The sequence below is a fragment of the Nerophis lumbriciformis genome, linkage group LG09 (assembly GCF_033978685.3).
Source record: "Nerophis lumbriciformis linkage group LG09, RoL_Nlum_v2.1, whole genome shotgun sequence".
NCBI lineage: Eukaryota > Metazoa > Chordata > Actinopteri > Syngnathiformes > Syngnathidae > Nerophis > Nerophis lumbriciformis.
The window spans coordinates 4,292,624-4,310,593 of NC_084556.2; the positions used below are offsets into that span (position 1 = coordinate 4,292,624).

General features: G+C 39.1%; 1 protein-coding gene across 2 annotated transcripts in view; it reads left to right on the forward strand.

Moving 5' to 3' along the window:
- The window catches only part of capn5b (calpain 5b), a 172,561-nt gene that overhangs the window by 92,332 nt on the left and 62,259 nt on the right, over positions 1-17,970 (forward strand). For both annotated transcript variants that reach the window (XM_061962782.2, XM_061962783.2), the window contains exons 5-6: positions 3,353-3,561; positions 10,611-10,803. In XM_061962782.2, coding sequence (XP_061818766.1) covers positions 3,353-3,561; positions 10,611-10,803 — 402 coding nt within the window. The remainder of the gene's footprint in view (positions 1-3,352; positions 3,562-10,610; positions 10,804-17,970) is intronic.

The following is a 17,970-nucleotide window of genomic DNA, read 5'->3' on the forward strand; positions in this document are numbered from 1 at the left end:
CTGTAAAACAGCAGTAAAATGGCTGCTCAAACAAAACAGAAGTCATCGTCATGGACCCACGAGCTGCAAAAGCTTGCTCTCCAACCAGCTAAACAGACTCAATAAATCCATAGTGACGTTTTGGCGAGTTTGCTGGGGAATTTGTTAAACTGAAACAATACAAAAAGAATGCCATTGTAAGTTAATAATACTAACGCATACACTCGTGAACGTGCTAGCAAATTAGCTAATGCTAATGACGCTAGCGTCAGTACATTACGATAGCACGTGCAAATATGCATGAAAACACTTCTACAAACATCACACAAGGGACGGTTTAGTAATTAGAATTTTTCAGTTAAATTGGAGAACTTACATAGTGATGAATGAAGAATCCATACGAGTAGAAATGTTTTGGACGGCTAGAAGACTGATAAAAAAAATAAAAAATGCACTTCCGATAAATGAAAGGACACTGCTGACAATCCGATGGATATATTGCTTTGCAAACAGAAGTCAAGGTGACAAGCACCTATTATATTATATTGTTATTGTTATATATTGATTATTTTTTTAAAAGGGTTTCAATGAAAAGTAAAATGCATAGAATAGTTTTTTTTATTTATTTAAGAAGCAGTTGTATGCAGTAAAATAATATATCTGTAAAATGTTATACACATTGAGCAAAAATGCCATGACATGAATGACATGAACATGTTGAGCCAAATGCGACAAAATTAAACAGATACATCTTTAAATAATTAATTATTATAGTTAATTAATTATAATTGGAATTAAATACACTGTTACCAACTGTCATCAATTTAAAGTGAAATTACATTTATTATTTAATTATTTATTGATTTCATGATTTATCTAATGATTTAATTATAACAATGAAACGTTGAGGTAAATATGTATTTATTAATTTAATTTTGTCTCGTTTGGCCCTTCGTATATTGACACAGGTTTTCGCGAGCCACATGAAACAATGTGGCGGGCCCGATGTTGGAGTTTTTATTTTTTATAAAGGTTTATTTGAAATAGGGACAGATACAAAAACATAGACATGTGCATACTTGCCAACCCTCCCGGATTTTCCGGGAGACTCCCGAAATTCAGCGCCTCTCCCGAAAACCTCCTGGGACAAATTTTCTCCCGAAAATCTCCCGAAATTCAGGCGGACTCAGGTCCTCCACAATATAAAAAAGCGTACCTGCCCAATCACGTTATAACTATAGAATGATGGAGGGCGAATTCTTGGTTTCTTATGTGGGTTTATTGTTAGGCAGTTTCATTAACGTCCTCCCAGCGTGGCAACAACACACAACAACAGCAGTCACTTTTTTGTATACCATAAAGCAGTTCGTCTGCCGTAAACAGCAATGTTGTGACACTCTTAAACAGGACAATACTGCCATCTAGTGCATTTAATGAAAGCACTTTTGTGCGTGCCACACAGCAATGCATCATCAGAGAGGGTGTTCAGCATGGTTCGAAAAATAGTGACAGAGAATAGAACAAGGATGGACAATTCAACCCTTAACTCAACAATGAGTAGATGAGTGTTATGTGTGTGTATATGTGTAAATAAATGAACACTGAAATTCAAGTATTTATTTTATATATATATATATATATATATATATATATATATATATATATATATATATATATAATATATAGCTAGAATTCACTGAATGTCAAGTACTTCTTATATATATATATATATATATATATATATATATATATATATATATATAAGAAATACTTGACTTGGTGAATTCTAGCTGTAAATATACTCCTCCCCTTTAAGCCCCGATACCGATAATAAAAAAAACGATACTGATAATTTCCGATATTACATTTCAACGCATTTATCGGCTGATAATACCGGCAGGCCGATATTATCTGACCTCTCTAAGTAAGAGTTTTTAAATGTTTATTAACGTACCTTAATTGTTTCCAAACAGTGTCTGTAAAACAGCAGTAAAATGGCTGCTCAAACAAAACAGAAGTCATCGTCATGGACCCACGAGCTGCAAAAGCTTGCTCTCCAACCAGCTAAACAGACTCAATAAATCCATAGTGACGTTTTGGTGAGTTTATTTTATATATATATATATATATATATATATATATATATATATATATATATATATAATATATAGCTAGAATTCACTGAATGTCAAGTACTTCTTATATATATATATATATATATATATATATATATATATATATATATATATATATATATATATATAAGAAATACTTGACTTGGTGAATTCTAGCTGTAAATATACTCCTCCCCTTTTAGCCCCGATACCGATAATAAAAAAAACGATACTGATAATTTCCGATATTACATTTCAACGCATTTATCGGCCGATAATACCGGCAGGCCGATATTATCTGACATCTAGAACAAGGATGGACAATTCAACCCTTAACTCAACAATGAGTAGATGAGTGTTATGTGTGTGTATATGTGTAAATAAATGAACACTGAAATTTAAGTATTTATTTTATATATATAAGAAGACGGAAGAGGGAGTTGGTTATTTTATATATATATATATACCCCCCCCGGAGGTCCGGAGGTCTCAAGGTTGGCAAGTATGGCCATGTGAAAGTTATCCAATGAATGCATCATAGTGTTTGTAGCCAAAGCTAATTTACAACACTTGTCCCCAACAACAACAACAACAACACAGATCCAACATCATTAAAATCGGAAAATAAAAAAAACAGAATAAGGCAAAGATGAGTCGATAATAATGATAATAGAAATAATACAGACAAAGTGCAAACTAGATAAAAGCCAATAATAATAATAACACAGACAAAGTGCAGACTAGATAAAAAAACAATTAGTAAACATTTGTAAAAACTAAACAGGGGAACACGATTGTTGCTCAACTAGCCATAATTTTGAGTTTTACGTCTGTGGTAGAGTGCCTTTCCAACATGCTTGACGACGTTACATTGGAGTATGTCACACGTCTACGCTTGCGCAATTCGACGCGTGCGAAAAGGAGTAGGAAGAAGCAGAGCTTATTGAAATATTGAAACTATTTTCGGAGCAGCTGGAAGTAGCCTCTTAGCTACTGTTGCCTGCAACTGTTTACTCAAGGCAGGTTGAGTTATGTAGTTATTAGACAACATACACACACACACACACACACACACACACACACAGTTATTACATTTCACCCTGTTACAGCCCGGATTTATGAGAGATGGAGCCACGGCGATAAATTAACGCATCAGCAGACATGAGGGTACACTATCTCTCTCCCTGACAGCCCTGCCGTGATTTATGCTCTGCCGTTTGTTTATTTGCCGTACCAACTCCCTCTTCCGTCTTCTTCAGGTCATTCCCGACTGGAAAGAGCAGGAGTGGGACACGGAGAAGCCCGACTCGTACGCCGGCATCTTCCACTTCCGCTTCTGGCGCTTTGGCGAGTGGGTGGACGTGGTGATCGACGACCGGCTACCGACGGTGGACAACCAGCTGGTCTACTGCCACTCCAACGACAGCAACGAGTTCTGGAGCGCTCTGGTGGAGAAGGCCTACGCCAAGTTAGTACCGGTTGATAGGAGAACTTTGAGTTATTCATGGACATTTTGTAAACAATGAGGATATGCTGTAGGTGAATAATGTAATAATATGAGTACCGTATTTTCCGCACCATAAGGCGCCCTGGGTTATAAGCCGCGCCTTCAATGAACGGCATATTTCAAAACTTTGTCCACCTATAAGCCGCCCCGTGTTATAAGCCGCATCTAACTGCGCTAAAGGAATGTCAAAAAAACAGTCAGATAGGTCAGTCAAACTTTAATAATATATTAAAAACCAGCGTGATGTGGGCGCGCATGGAGTCGTATATCAACATGGACGGAGCTGCGTGAAAAAAGCCACCCGGCCTCTTCGCGTAAACTTACCTTAACCACTCGCTCATCTTTTCTTCATCCATCCATCCCTTCGAGTTAGCTTTTATGATGACGCCGGCTGGAAAGGTCTCTTTTGGCAAGGTCTTCCTTTTGAATATCACCACGGGTGGAAGTTTCTGGCCATTAGCATGGCAAGCTAGAACCACAGTGAAGGATGACTTCTCATTCCCTGTGGTGCGAATATTCACCGTACGTGCTCCCGTTGTATCCACAGTGCGGTTCACAGGAATATCAAAAGTCAGTGGAACCTCGTCCATGTTGATAATGTTCTCTGGCCGGATCTTTTTTTCAGCTATCTTGTTTTTACAATATGCACGGAAAGTAGCCAGCTTTTCTTGAAAGTCTTTAGGCAGTTGCTGTGAAATAGTAGTCCGTATGCGGATGGAGAGATTGCGTCTTTTCATGAACCGGATCCCTGTCGCTTAGTAGGAGCCATTTTGTGGTCTTTACAGATGTAAACACACAAAGGAAATGAAACGTACGGTAATATCCGCGCGCTTCTTCTTCTTCTTCTACACGGGCGGGTGGTTGCTTACAGTAGAAGAAGAAGCGCTTCCTGTTCTATGGGGGCGGGTGCTTACCTTGGCGGTTGCTTGCGTAGAAGAAGAAGCACTTCCTCTTCTACGGGGAAAAAAGATGGCGGCTGTTTACCGTAGTTGCGAGACCGAAACTTTATGAAAATGAATCTTAATATTAATCCATATATAAAGCGCACCGGGTTATAAGGCGCACTGTCAGCTTTTGAGAACATTTGTGGTTTTTAGGTGCGCCTTATAGTGCGGAAAATACGGTACGTGGGGGGACGTTATTACAGTTTACACATATCACACCGATTACTACATTAAAGGGGAACATTATCACCAGACCTATGTAAGCGTCAATATATACCTTGATGTTGCAGAAAAAAGACCGTATATTTTTTTTAACCGATTTCCGAACTCTAAATGGGTGAATTTTGGTGAATTAAACGCCTTTCTATTATTCGCTCTCGCGTTGTGACGTCACATCGGGAAGCAATCCGCCATTTTCTCAAACGCATTACAAACACCGAGTCAAATCAGCTCTGTTATTTTCCGTTTTTTCGACTGTTTTCCGTACCTTGGAGACATCATGCCTCGTCGGTGTGTTGTCGGAGGGTGTAACAACACGAACAGGGACGGATTCAAGTTGCACCAGTGGCCCAAAGATGCGAAAGTGGCAAGAAATTGGACGTTTGTTCCGCACACTTTACCGACGAAAGCTATGCTACGACAGAGATGGCAAGAATGTGTGGATATCCTGCGACACTCAAAGCAGATGCATTTCCAACTGGACTGGACAGATCAGCTTTCAGGAAAAGAGAGCGGATGAGGGTATGTCTACAGAATATATTAATTGATGAAAACTGGGCTGTCTGCACCCTCAAAGTGCATGTTGTTGCCAAATGTATTTCATATGCTGTAAACCTAGTTCATAGTTGTTAGTTTCCTTTAATGCCAAACAAACACATACCAATCGTTGGTTAGAAGGCGATCGCCGAATTCGTCCTCGCTTTCTCCCGTGTCGCTGGCTGTCGTGTCGTTTTCGTCGGTTTCGCTTGCATACGGTTCAAACCGATATGGCTCAATAGCTTCAGTTTCTTCTTCAATTTCGTTGTCGCTACCTGCCTCCACACTATAACCATCCGTTTCAATACATGCGTAATCTGTTGAATCGCTTAAGCCGCTGAAATCCGAGTCTGAATCCGAGCTAATGTCGCTATAGCTTGCTGTTCTATGCGCCATGTTTGTTTGAGTTGGCTTCACTATGTGACGTCACAGGAAAATGGACGGGTGTATATAACGATGGTTAAAATCAGGCACTTTGAAGCTTTTTTTAGGGATATTGCGTGATGGGTAAAATTTTGAAAAAAACTTTGAAAAATAAAATAAGCCACTGAGAACTGATTTTTAATGGTTTTAACCCTTCTGAAATTGTGATAATGTTGCCCTTTAACATCACATACTGTAGGGAAGAGTACGGGATCCGGTACTTTTTTGACACCGATCGAAGCCCGCCAGTCCTACTAGGCATCGATTCACGTAAAATCCAACGGCTCATGCCGATCACTTCAGCAGCAGTGAGAGTGGACTCAGACAAACTACATCCCAGTTATGTTGCAATTTTTTGACTAAAAAAAGACTCCAACATACATAAAGTAATGCAAGACTCCACTTTTCCAAAATTGTGCTAGCTTGGTGCTAATATACATTGGCTTTATAAATTGACTTTATACATGCTGATTAGCAATAGCGATTTTACATGGCAATTTCAACATCTTCCAATTTGTTAATTAAAGCTACGACAAAGTTGCACGTTACAATTAAACGGCTACTATATACCTTTTCCTCATTCAATGCGTTTTCTTTATTTTCATGACTATTTACATTGTAGATTGTCACTGAAGGCATCAAAACTATGACACCTGTGAAGTGAAAACCATTCCAGGTGACTACTTCTTGAAGCTCATCAAGAGAATGCCAAGAGTGTGCAAAGCAGTACAATGTAAATAGTCATGAAAATAAAGAAAACGCATTGAATGAGAAGGTGTGTCCAAACTTTTGTTATAAGATATATATATATATACAGGTAAAAGCCAGTAAATTAGAATATTTTGAAAAACTTGATTTATTTCAGTAATTGCATTCAAAAGGTGTAACTTGTACATTATATTTATTCATTGCACACAGACTGATGCATTCAAATGTTTATTTCATTTAATTTTGATGATTTGAAGTGGCAACAAATGAAAATCCAAAATTCCGTGTGTCACAAAATTAGAATATTACTTAAGGCTAATACAAAAAAGGGATTTTTAGAAATGTTGGCCAACTGAAAAGTATGAAAATGAAAAATATGAGCATGTACAATACTCAATACTTGGTTGGAGCTCCTTTTGCCTCAATTACTGCGTTAATGCGGCGTGGCATGGAGTCGATGAGTTTCTGGCACTGCTCAGGTGTTATGAGAGCCCAGGTTGCTCTGATAGTGGCCTTCAACTCTTCTGCGTTTTTGGGTCTGGCATTCTGCATCTTCCTTTTCACAATACCCCACAGATTTTCTATGGGGCTAGGGTCAGGGGAGTTGGCGGGCCAATTTAGAACAGAAATACCATGGTCCGTAAACCAGGCACGGGTAGATTTTGCGCTGTGTGCAGGCGCCAAGTCCTGTTGGAACTTGAAATCTCCATCTCCATAGAGCAGGTCAGCAGCAGGAAGCATGAAGTGCTCTAAAACTTGCTGGTAGACGGCTGCGTTGACCCTGGATCTCAGGAAACAGAGTGGACCGACACCAGCAGATGACATGGCACCCCAAACCATCACTGATGGTGGAAACTTTACACTAGACTTCAGGCAACGTGGATCCTGTGCCTCTCCTGTCTTCCTCCAGACTCTGGGACCTCGATTTCCAAAGGAAATGCAAAATGTGCATGGTTGGGTGATGGTTTGGGGTGCCATGTCATCTGCTGGTGTCGGTCCACTCTGTTTCCTGAGATCCAGGGTCAACGCAGCCGTCTACCAGCAAGTTTTAGAGCACTTCATGCTTCCTGCTGCTGACCTGCTCTATGGAGATGGAGATTTCAAGTTCCAACAGGACTTGGCGCCTGCACACAGCGCAAAATCTACCCGTGCCTGGTTTACGGACCATGGTATTTCTGTTCTAAATTGGCCCGCCAACTCCCCTGACCTTAGCCCCATAGAAAATCTGTGGGGTATTGTGAAAAGGAAGATGCAGAATGCCAGACCCAAAAACGCAGAAGAGTTGAAGGCCACTATCAGAGCAACCTGGGCTCTCATAACACCTGAGCAGTGCCAGAAACTCATCGACTCCATGCCACGCCGCATTAACGCAGTAATTGAGGCAAAAGGAGCTCCAACCAAGTATTGAGTATTGTACATGCTCATATTTTTCATTTTCATACTTTTCAGTTGGCCAACATTTCTAAAAATCCCTTTTTTGTATTAGCCTTAAGTAATATTCTAATTTTGTGACACACGGAATTTTGGATTTTCATTTGTTGCCACTTCAAATCATCAAAATTAAATGAAATAAACATTTGAATGCATCAGTCTGTGTGCAATGAATAAATATAATGTACAAGTTACACCTTTTGAATGCAATTACTGAAATAAATCAAGTTTTTCAAAATATTCTAATTTACTGGCTTTTACCTGTATATAGGATCTTTGACTAATGGTTTTGTCAGTATGTCTTTAAAAACAGTATGCCGTGCTTGTCACAAAGAGGATAGAGGATCTTTGACCAGCATTTTTGGCAGTAGATCTTTAAAAACAGAGGAAGGGTCCCGTTGAATTGAGGATCTTTGACTAGCTGTTATGACTGTAGATCCTTCAAAACAACAATGTAGTCCTGCTACAGTATATATATATTGGATCTTTGACTAATGTCTTTGTCAGTACGTTTTTTGTTTTTGTTTATTAATATACAGGTATATATATATATATATATATATATATATATATATATATATATATATATATATTGTATGTATGTATATACTGTATGTATGTATATACAAATGTGTTTTAAAATTTTAATCAGTAGACAGCGCTTGTCACATAGAGGATCTTTTCCTGGCGAAAACAAATTGTGTTTTGAATCATTTATGACAATATTTTCAATTTGCTGAGATAAAATGTTAAGTTATGTCAGTCTTCTGTGTTTCCCATAGAACTGCAATCTACAAACCCCGTTTCCATATGAGTTGGGAAATTGTGTTAGATGTAAATATGAACGGAATACAATGATTTGCAAATCCTTTTCAACCCATATTCAGTTGAATATGCTACAAAGACAACATATTTGATGTTCAAACTGATAAACTTTTTTTTTTTTTGCAAATAATCCTTAACTTTAGAATTTGATGCCAGCAACACGTGACAAAGAAGTTGGGAAAGGTGGCAATAAATACTGATAAAGTTGAGGAATGCTCATCAAACACTTATTTGGAACATCCCACAGGTGAACAGGCAAATTGGGAACAGGTGGGTGCCATGATTGGGTATAAAAGTAGATTCCATGAAATGCTCAGTCATTCACAAACAAGGATGGGGCGAGGGTCACTAAATTGTTGAACAGTTTAAGAAAAACCTCTCTCAACCAGATATTGCAAGGAATTTAGGGATTTCACCATCTACGGTCTGTAATATCATCAAAGGGTTCAGAGAATCTGGAGAAATCACTGCACGTAAGCAGCTAAGCCCGTGACCTTCGATCCCTCAGGCTGTACTGCATCAACAAGCGACATCAGTGTGTAAAGGATATCACCACATGGGCTCAGGAACACTTCAGAAACCCACTGTCAGTAACTACAGTTAGTCGCTGCATCTGTAAGTGCAAGTTAAAACTCTCCTATGCAAGGCGAAAACCGTTTATCAACAACACCCAGAAACGCCGTCGGCTTCGCTGGGCCTGAGCTCATCTAAGATGGACTGATACAAAGTGGAAAAGCGTTCTGTGGTCTGACGAGTCCACATTTCAAATTGTTTTTGGAAACTGTGGACGTCGTGTCCTCCGGACCAAAGAGGAAAAGAACCATCCGGATTGTTATAGGCGCAAAGTTGAAAAGCCAGCATCTGTGATGGTATGGGGGTGTATTAGTGCCCAAGACATGGGTAACTTACACATCTGTGAAGGCGCCATTAATTCTGAAAGGTACATACAGGTTTTGGAGCCATCCAAGCAACGTTACCATGGACGCCCCTGCTTATTTCAGCAAGACAATGCCTGCCTGCAGTCCAGACCTGTCTCCCATTGAAAATGTGTGGCGCATTATGAAGCCTAAAATACCACAATGGAGACCCCCGGACTGTTGAACAACTTAAGCTGTACATCAAGCAAGAATGGGAAAGAATTCCACCTGAGAAGCTTCAAAAATGTGTCTCCAATTTTTACTGAGTGTTGTTAAAAAGAAAGGCCATGTAACACAGTGGTGAACATGCCCTTTCCCAACTACTTTGGCACGTGTTGCAGCCATGAAATTCTAAGTTAATTATTATTTGCAAAAAAAAAAATTAAGTTTATGAGTTTGAACATCAAATATCTTGTCTTTGTAGTGCGTTCAATTAAATATGGGTTGAAAATGATTTGCAAATCATTGTATTCCGTTTATATTTACATCTAACACAATTTCCCAACTCATATGGAAACGGGGTTTGTATTTGTGGTGGCGGTGGGTTCCTTGGAGTGTATGTGTGATGTCATGAAATTATGGTCAACTTTTTGGCCGTGATGCATTTGCAGAAAACCTAAATAAATATGCTTAAAACTACAACTGAGTTTTATTCTGTCGCTAACATGTTAGATTCTCCCAAAGTCTATTCACTGGATTTGTTGCGAGTTACTTTTTGTAAAGAGTTTTTAGAGAGTTCTGATTATTCGCTAAAAAAGCGACAAAGTTGGCAACGCTGATCCCTTCTGCTGTGTCTTTTTATTCTCTGGAAGACCAGGTGCATTATAATGTGTTTATGAGCGAGAGTAAACAGCTAGGGCCAAATATATCGTTGGCGGTCCGCAACAAATAAATGAACATGTGGGAAATACTGCATTGAATGAGAGTAATAGTGGAGAGAAAAGTCACCTCCGATGATGAAACTAAAAGTTGACGTAATGAAGCACGACTTTCCCTCTTGCCGCAGGGTGTATGGCTGCTACGAGGCCTTGGATGGTGGAAACACGGCCGATGCCCTGGTGGACTTCACAGGCGGTGTTTCGGAGCCCGTCGACCTGCTGGAGGGTCAGATGGCAACCGACGAGGTGGCGCGCAACCAGCTGTTTGAACGAGTCCTCAAAGTCCACAACCGAGATGGCCTTATCAGCTGCTCCATAAGGGTAAGAACAAACTTGTCAGCTGTTTTTTCCTTTTGCCATGCATGTTGCAGTATAACTTTCATCCATTTCTTTTTTTTAACATTTGTTTATTGGATTTTTGACATATACAGGTAAAAGCCAGTAAATTAGAATATTTTGAAAAACTTGATTTATTTCAGTAATTGCATTCAAAAGGTGTAACTTGTACATTATATTTATTCATTGCACACAGACTGATGCATTCAAATGTTTATTTCATTTAATTTTGATGATTTGAAGTGGCAACAAATGAAAATCCAAAATCCCGTGTGTCACAAAATTAGAATATTACTTAAGGCTAATACAAAAAAGGGATTTTTAGAAATGTTGGCCAACTGAAAAGTATGAAAATGAAAAATATGAGCATGTACAATACTCAATACTTGGTTGGAGCTCCTTTTGCCTCAATTACTGCGTTAATGCGGCGTGGCATGGAGTCGATGAGTTTCTGGCACTGCTCAGGTGTTATGAGAGCCCAGGTTGCTCTGATAGTGGCCTTCAACTCTTCTGCGTTTTTGGGTCTGGCATTCTGCATCTTCCTTTTCACAATACCCCACAGATTTTCTATGGGGCTAAGGTCAGGGGAGTTGGCGGGCCAATTTAGAACAGAAATACCATGGTCCGTAAACCAGGCACGGGTAGATTTTGCGCTGTGTGCAGGCGCCAAGTCCTGTTGGAACTTGAAATCTCCATCTCCATAGAGCAGGTCAGCAGCAGGAAGCATGAAGTGCTCTAAAACTTGCTGGTAGACGGCTGCGTTGACCCTGGATCTCAGGAAACAGAGTGGACCAACACCAGCAGATGACATGGCACCCCAAACCATCACTGATAGTGGAAACTTTACACTAGACTTCAGGCAACGTGGATCCTGTGCCTCTCCTGTCTTCCTCCAGACTCTGGGACCTCTATTTCCAAAGGAAATGCAAAATTTGCATGGTTGGGTGATGGTTTGGGGTGCCATGTCATCTGCTGGTGTCGGTCCACTCTGTTTCCTGAGATCCAGGGTCAACGCAGCCGTCTACCAGCAAGTTTTAGAGCACTTCATGCTTCCTGCTGCTGACCTGCTCTATGGAGATGGAGATTTCAAGTTCCAACAGGACTTGGCGCCTGCACACAGCGCAAAATCTACCCGTGCCTGGTTTACGGACCATGGTATTTCTGTTCTAAATTGGCCCGCCAACTCCCCTGACCTTAGCCCCATAGAAAATCTGTGGGGTATTGTGAAAAGGAAGATGCAGAATGCCAGACCCAAAAACGCAGAAGAGTTGAAGGCCACTATCAGAGCAACCTGGGCTCTCATAACACCTGAGCAGTGCCAGAAACTCATCGACTCCATGCCACGCCGCATTAACGCAGTAATTGAGACAAAAGGAGCTCCAACCAAGTATTGAGTATTGTACAAGCTCATATTTTTCATTTTCATACTTTTCAGTTGGCCAACATTTCTAAAAATCCCTTTTTTGTATTAGCCTTAAGTAATATTCTAATTTTGTGACACACGGAATTTTGGATTTTCATTTGTTGCCACTTCAAATCATCAAAATTAAATGAAATAAACATTTGAATGCATCAGTCTGTGTGCAATGAATAAATATAATGTACAAGTTACACCTTTTGAATGCAATTACTGAAATAAATCAAGTTTTTCAAAATATTCTAATTTACTGGCTTTTACCTGTACTATCCCGAAATACAATTAAACTTCCGTCTATTTCTCTACCTTGACCTTTTTGCTTTTGTAAGAATTCAGAGTAGTGTATTGTGATTCCGAACCAGCTTTGGGTCAATTGCAAAATGATATCTCTGATTTATATTCATGAGTTTGCACTCTGTGGGCTTTATCCTACACCTCGCGTTATAAGCGCAGCCTAGAAATGTAAATTTTTTCCATCATTCTTCATGGTTTTCATTACTTTTGTGTATTACTTATACAGTTGTACTGATACAACTTTTTCATATGATACCGGTATTGGAGCCTATATATTGGCTGACACCAATTAAACCTACTTCTATTATTTTATAGTATGACATGTAAAATACTTTATTAGGGAATTTACACAGAGAACAATGTTACTGGAGGTATAAAAACAGGACTGGATTTAGGATTTCTTTAAGTTGGAGTGGTAAATGTTTTTTGGCGACATCTAGTGGCCACAATAACTCAATAAGTTAAGCCAGTGGTCCTCAACCCAAAATGTTTAAAGAGCCATATTGGAAGAAAACTACAAAAAATGAATCTGTCTGGAGCCGCAAAAAATTAAAAGCCTTATATAAGTGTTATAGTTAAGGCAACACATGATTTTAGTGTCTATTAGCTAAAATAGCCTACTATCAAAATGACTACCGGTATGTGTCGCAGGCTGACGCAAATCATCTTTGTTTACAGAAATGTTGAAATTTCTACACATTTTCAACATTGGAAAACATTAGTAAAACGTAGTAACTCCTGAAAATGACTGTCTCAGAATGGCCAAAGGTATAGACGTGTGTCAAAGTTAAAGGAAACGGTAGGCTGTCTTCTTCTAATGCAGTGGTTCTCAAACTTTTTTTGTCATCCCCCACTTTGGACAAGGGGGAGTTTTCAAGCCCCACCTGCCCCATCACCTCAACAGAGCGCTAATGCCAAGCTTTAACATTTTCAAATTTATTGAACATCAAGTTGTATACATTCAAACTCAATAACATAAAATAACATTAAGTTCAATAATAAATAAAATAACTGTGCAGTTGTGGTATAACTTGCATCAAGTTCAATAATAAATAAAATAACTTCCATCAAGTTCAATAATAAATAAAACAAAAGTGTTATAACTTGCATCAAGTTCAATAATAAATCAAAAAAAGTGTTATAACTTGCATCACGTTCAATAATAAATCAAAAAAACTGTTATAACTTGCATCAAGTTCAATAATAAATCAAATAAAAGTGTTATAACTTGCATCACGTTCAATAATAAATAAAAAAAGTGTTATAACTTGCATCAAGTTCAATAATAAATCAAAAAGTGTTATAACTTGCATCACGTTCAATAATAAATCAAATAAAAGTGTTATAACTTGCATCAAGTTCAATAATAAATCAAATACAAGTGTTATAACTTGCATCAAGTTCAATAATAAATCAAAAAAAGTGTTATAACTTGCATCAAGTTCAATAATAAATCAAAAAACTGTTATACCTTGCATCAAGTTCAATAATAAATCAAAAAAAGTGCTATAACTTGCATCAAGTTCAATAATAAATCAAATAACTTGCATCAAGTTCAATAATAAATCAAAAAAAGTGTTATATCTTGCATCAAGTTCAATAATAAAAAAAAAAAAAGTGTTATAACTTGCATCAAGTTCAATAATAAAAAAAAGTGTTATAACTTGCATCAAGTTCAATAATAAATCAAATACAAGTGTTATAACTTGCATCAAGTTCAATAATAAATCAAAAAAAGTGTTATAACTTGCATCAAGTTCAATAATAAATCAAAAAACTGTTATACCTTGCATCAAGTTCAATAATAAATCAAATAACTTGCATCAAGTTCAATAATAAATCAAAAAAAGTGTTATAACTTGCATCAAGTTCAATAATAAATCAAATAACTTGCATCAAGTTCAATAATAAATCAAAAAAGTGTTATAACTTGCATCAAGTTCAATAATAAATAAAACAAAAGTGTTATAACTTGCATCAAGTTCAATTAAAAAAAAAAGTGTTATAACTTGCATCAAGTTCAATAATTAATAAAACAAAAGTGTTATAACTTGCATCAAGTTCAATAAAAAAAAAAAGTGTTATAACTTGCATCAAGTTCAATAATAAATCAAATAAAAGTGTTATAACTTGCATCAAGTTCAATAATAAATCAAATAACTTGCATCAAGTTCAATAATAAATCAAAAAAAGTGTTATAACTTGCATCAAGTTCAATAATAACCTGTCATGTCTCTATTCCCCACCAGTGGGGCGCGCCCCACACTTTGAGAAACGCTGTTCTAATGGCTTTATTTACAATCTTTGCATGCTGGGTTTGCTGTGGTTTGGAACAACATGGCACAAAAATAACGGAATAATCAGAAATGCAGCCAATATTACATACAGATAATGTGTCATGAGACATGCAAATATAAATTAAATACACAGAGGACATAAGTAAAATAAATTAAATGAGCTCAAATATACCTACAAACGAGGCATAATAATGCAATATGTACATACAGCTAGCCTAAATAGCACGTTAGCATCAATAAGCTTGCAGGCATGCAGTGACAAAATATGCCTGATTAGCACTCCCAACAAGTCAATAACATCAACAAAGCTCAACTTTGTGCTGTCACGCACAGCATAAAACATTTGGCGGACAAAATGACACAAAGAAGGAGTGGCATAAAACATGTCTTTCTGTGGCAGTGTCGAAGACAGTTGTACATGTAAACAAAGTACGGTGAGTTCAAACACCGCCGAAATTTGTAGGACAAAACGGCGGTCTCCAAATACTCATCAGTGAAGCATGTATAACATAAACAGTGGGATTTGTAACAATTAGGAAGGTTTGTGTCATGTTTGTCCTCCTACAGAAACCATATTCAAACTAGAGATGTCCGATAATGGCTTTTTTGCCGATATTCCGATATTGTCCAACTCTTAATTACCGATTCTGATATCAACCGATACCGATATATACAGTCGTGGAATTAACACATTATTATGCCTAATTTTGTTGTGATGCCCCGCTGGATGCATTAAACAATGTAACAAGGTTTTCCAAAATAAATCAACTCAAGTTATGGAAAAAAATGCCAACATGGCACTGCCATATTTATTATTGAAGTCACAAAGTGCATTATTTTTTTTTTAACATGCCTCAAAACAGCAGCTTGGAATTTGGGACATGCTCTCCCTGAGAGAGCATGAGGAGGTTGAGGCGGGTGGGGTTGGGGGGGGATTGGGTTTAAGGGGTAGCGGGGGGGGTGTATATTGTAGCGTCCCGGAAGAGTTAGTGCTGCAAGGGGTTCTGGGTATTTGTTCTGTTGTGTTTATGTTGTGTTACGGTGCTGATGTTCTCCCGAAATGTGTTTGTCATTTTTGTTTGGTGTGGGTTCACAGTGTGGCGCATATTTGTAACAGTGTTAAAGTTGTTTATACGGCTACCCTCAGTGTGACCTGCATGGCTGTTGACCAAGAATGCCTTGCATTCACTTGTGTGTGTGAAAAAACGTAGATATTATGTGATTGGGCCGGCACGCAAAGGCAGTGCCTTTAAGGTTTATTGGCGCTCTGTACTTCTCCCTACGTCCGTGTACACAGCGGCGTTTTAAAAAGTCATAAATTTTACTTTTTGAAACAGATACCGATTATTTCCGATATGACATTTTAAAGCATTTATCGGCATCTCTAATTAAAACAAAAAAAAAAATTTTTCTCCCATTTTTCCTACTTTCATCCATTTTTTTGATAGCTCCAGGGAGCCACTAGAGCGGGACTAAAGAGCCGCATGCGGTTCTAGAGCCGCGGGTTGCTGAACCCTGAGTTAAGCTTATGATGCAATAAATTGAATGATGCAGACATTCCTGGAAGTTTTTTGAACTTGGAAAAATGATACTTTGAATGTCCAGGATCAATCAATCAATCAATCAATCAATGTTTATTTATATAGCCCTAAATCACAAGTGTCTCAAAGGGCTGCACAAGCCACAACGACATCCTCGGTACAAAGCCCACATAAGGGCAAGGAAAAACTCACCCCAGTGGGACGTCGATGTGAATGACTATGAGAAACCTTGGAGAGGACCGCATATGTGGGTAACCCCCCCTCTAGGGGAGACCGAATGCAATGGATGTCGAGTGGGTCTGACATAATATTGTGAGAGTCCAGTCCATAGTGGATCCAACATAATAGTAAGAGTCCAGTCCATAGTGGGGTCAGCAGGAAACCATCCCGAGCGGAGACGGGTCAGCAGCGCAGAGATGTTCCCAACCGATACACAGGCGAGCGGTCCACCCCGGGTCCTGACTCTGGACAGCCAGCACTTCATCCATGGCCACCGGACCTGTGTGTCTCCCCCTCCACAAGGGATAGGGGGGAGCAGAGGAGAAAAGAAAAGAAACGGCAGATCAACTGGTCTAAAAAAGGGGGGGCTATTTAAAGGCTAGAGTATACAAATGAGTTTTAAGATGCTTCTACTGAGGTAGCATCTCTAACTGTTACCGGGAGGGCATTCCATAGTACTGGAGCCCGAATAGAAAACGCTCTATAGCCCGCAGACTTTTTTTGGGCTCTGGGAATCACTAACATGCCAGAGTTCTTTGAACGCAGATTTCTTGCCGGGACATATGGCACAATACAATCGGCAATATAGGATGAGTGAAATATGTTGAAGGTGGAAGGGTTTCAATCGGTTGAAAAATGTGGAAATGGTGGAAGTTTGAAAAATTCATTTTGAATGGGGAAAAAAAAGTCTGCGGGCTATAGAGCGTTTTCTATTCAGGCTCCAGTACTATGGAATGCCCTCCCGGTAACAATTAGAGATGCTACCTCAGTAGAAGCATTTAAGTCCCATCTTAAAACTCATTTGTATACTCTAGCCTTTAAATAGCCCCCCTGTTAGACCAGTTGATCTGCCGTTTCTTTTCTTTTCTCCTCTGCTCCCCTTTTCCTTGAGGGGGGGGGGGGCACAGGTCCGGTGGCCATGGATGAAGTGCTGGCTGTCCAGAGTCGGGACCCGGGGTGGACCGCTCGCCTGTGCATCGGCAGGGAACATCTCTGCGCTGCTGACCCGTCTCCGCTCGGGATGGTGTCCTGCTGGCCCCACTATGGACTGGACTCTTACTATTATGTTGGATCCACTATGGACTGGACTCTCACAATATTATGTCAGACCCACTCGACATCCATTGCTTTCGGTCTCCCCTAGAGGGGGGGGGGTTACCCACATATGCGGTCCTCTCCAAGGTTTCTCATAGTCATTCACATCGACGTCCCACTGGGGTGAGTTTTTCCTTGCCCGTGTGTGGGCTTTGTACCGAGGATGTCGTTGTGGCTTGTGCAGCCCTTTGAGACACTTGTGATTTAGGGCTATATAAATAAAGATTGATTGATTGATTGATTGAAAATGTCACGGAAAACCTGGAATCCCGGGGAATCTAGGAATGTT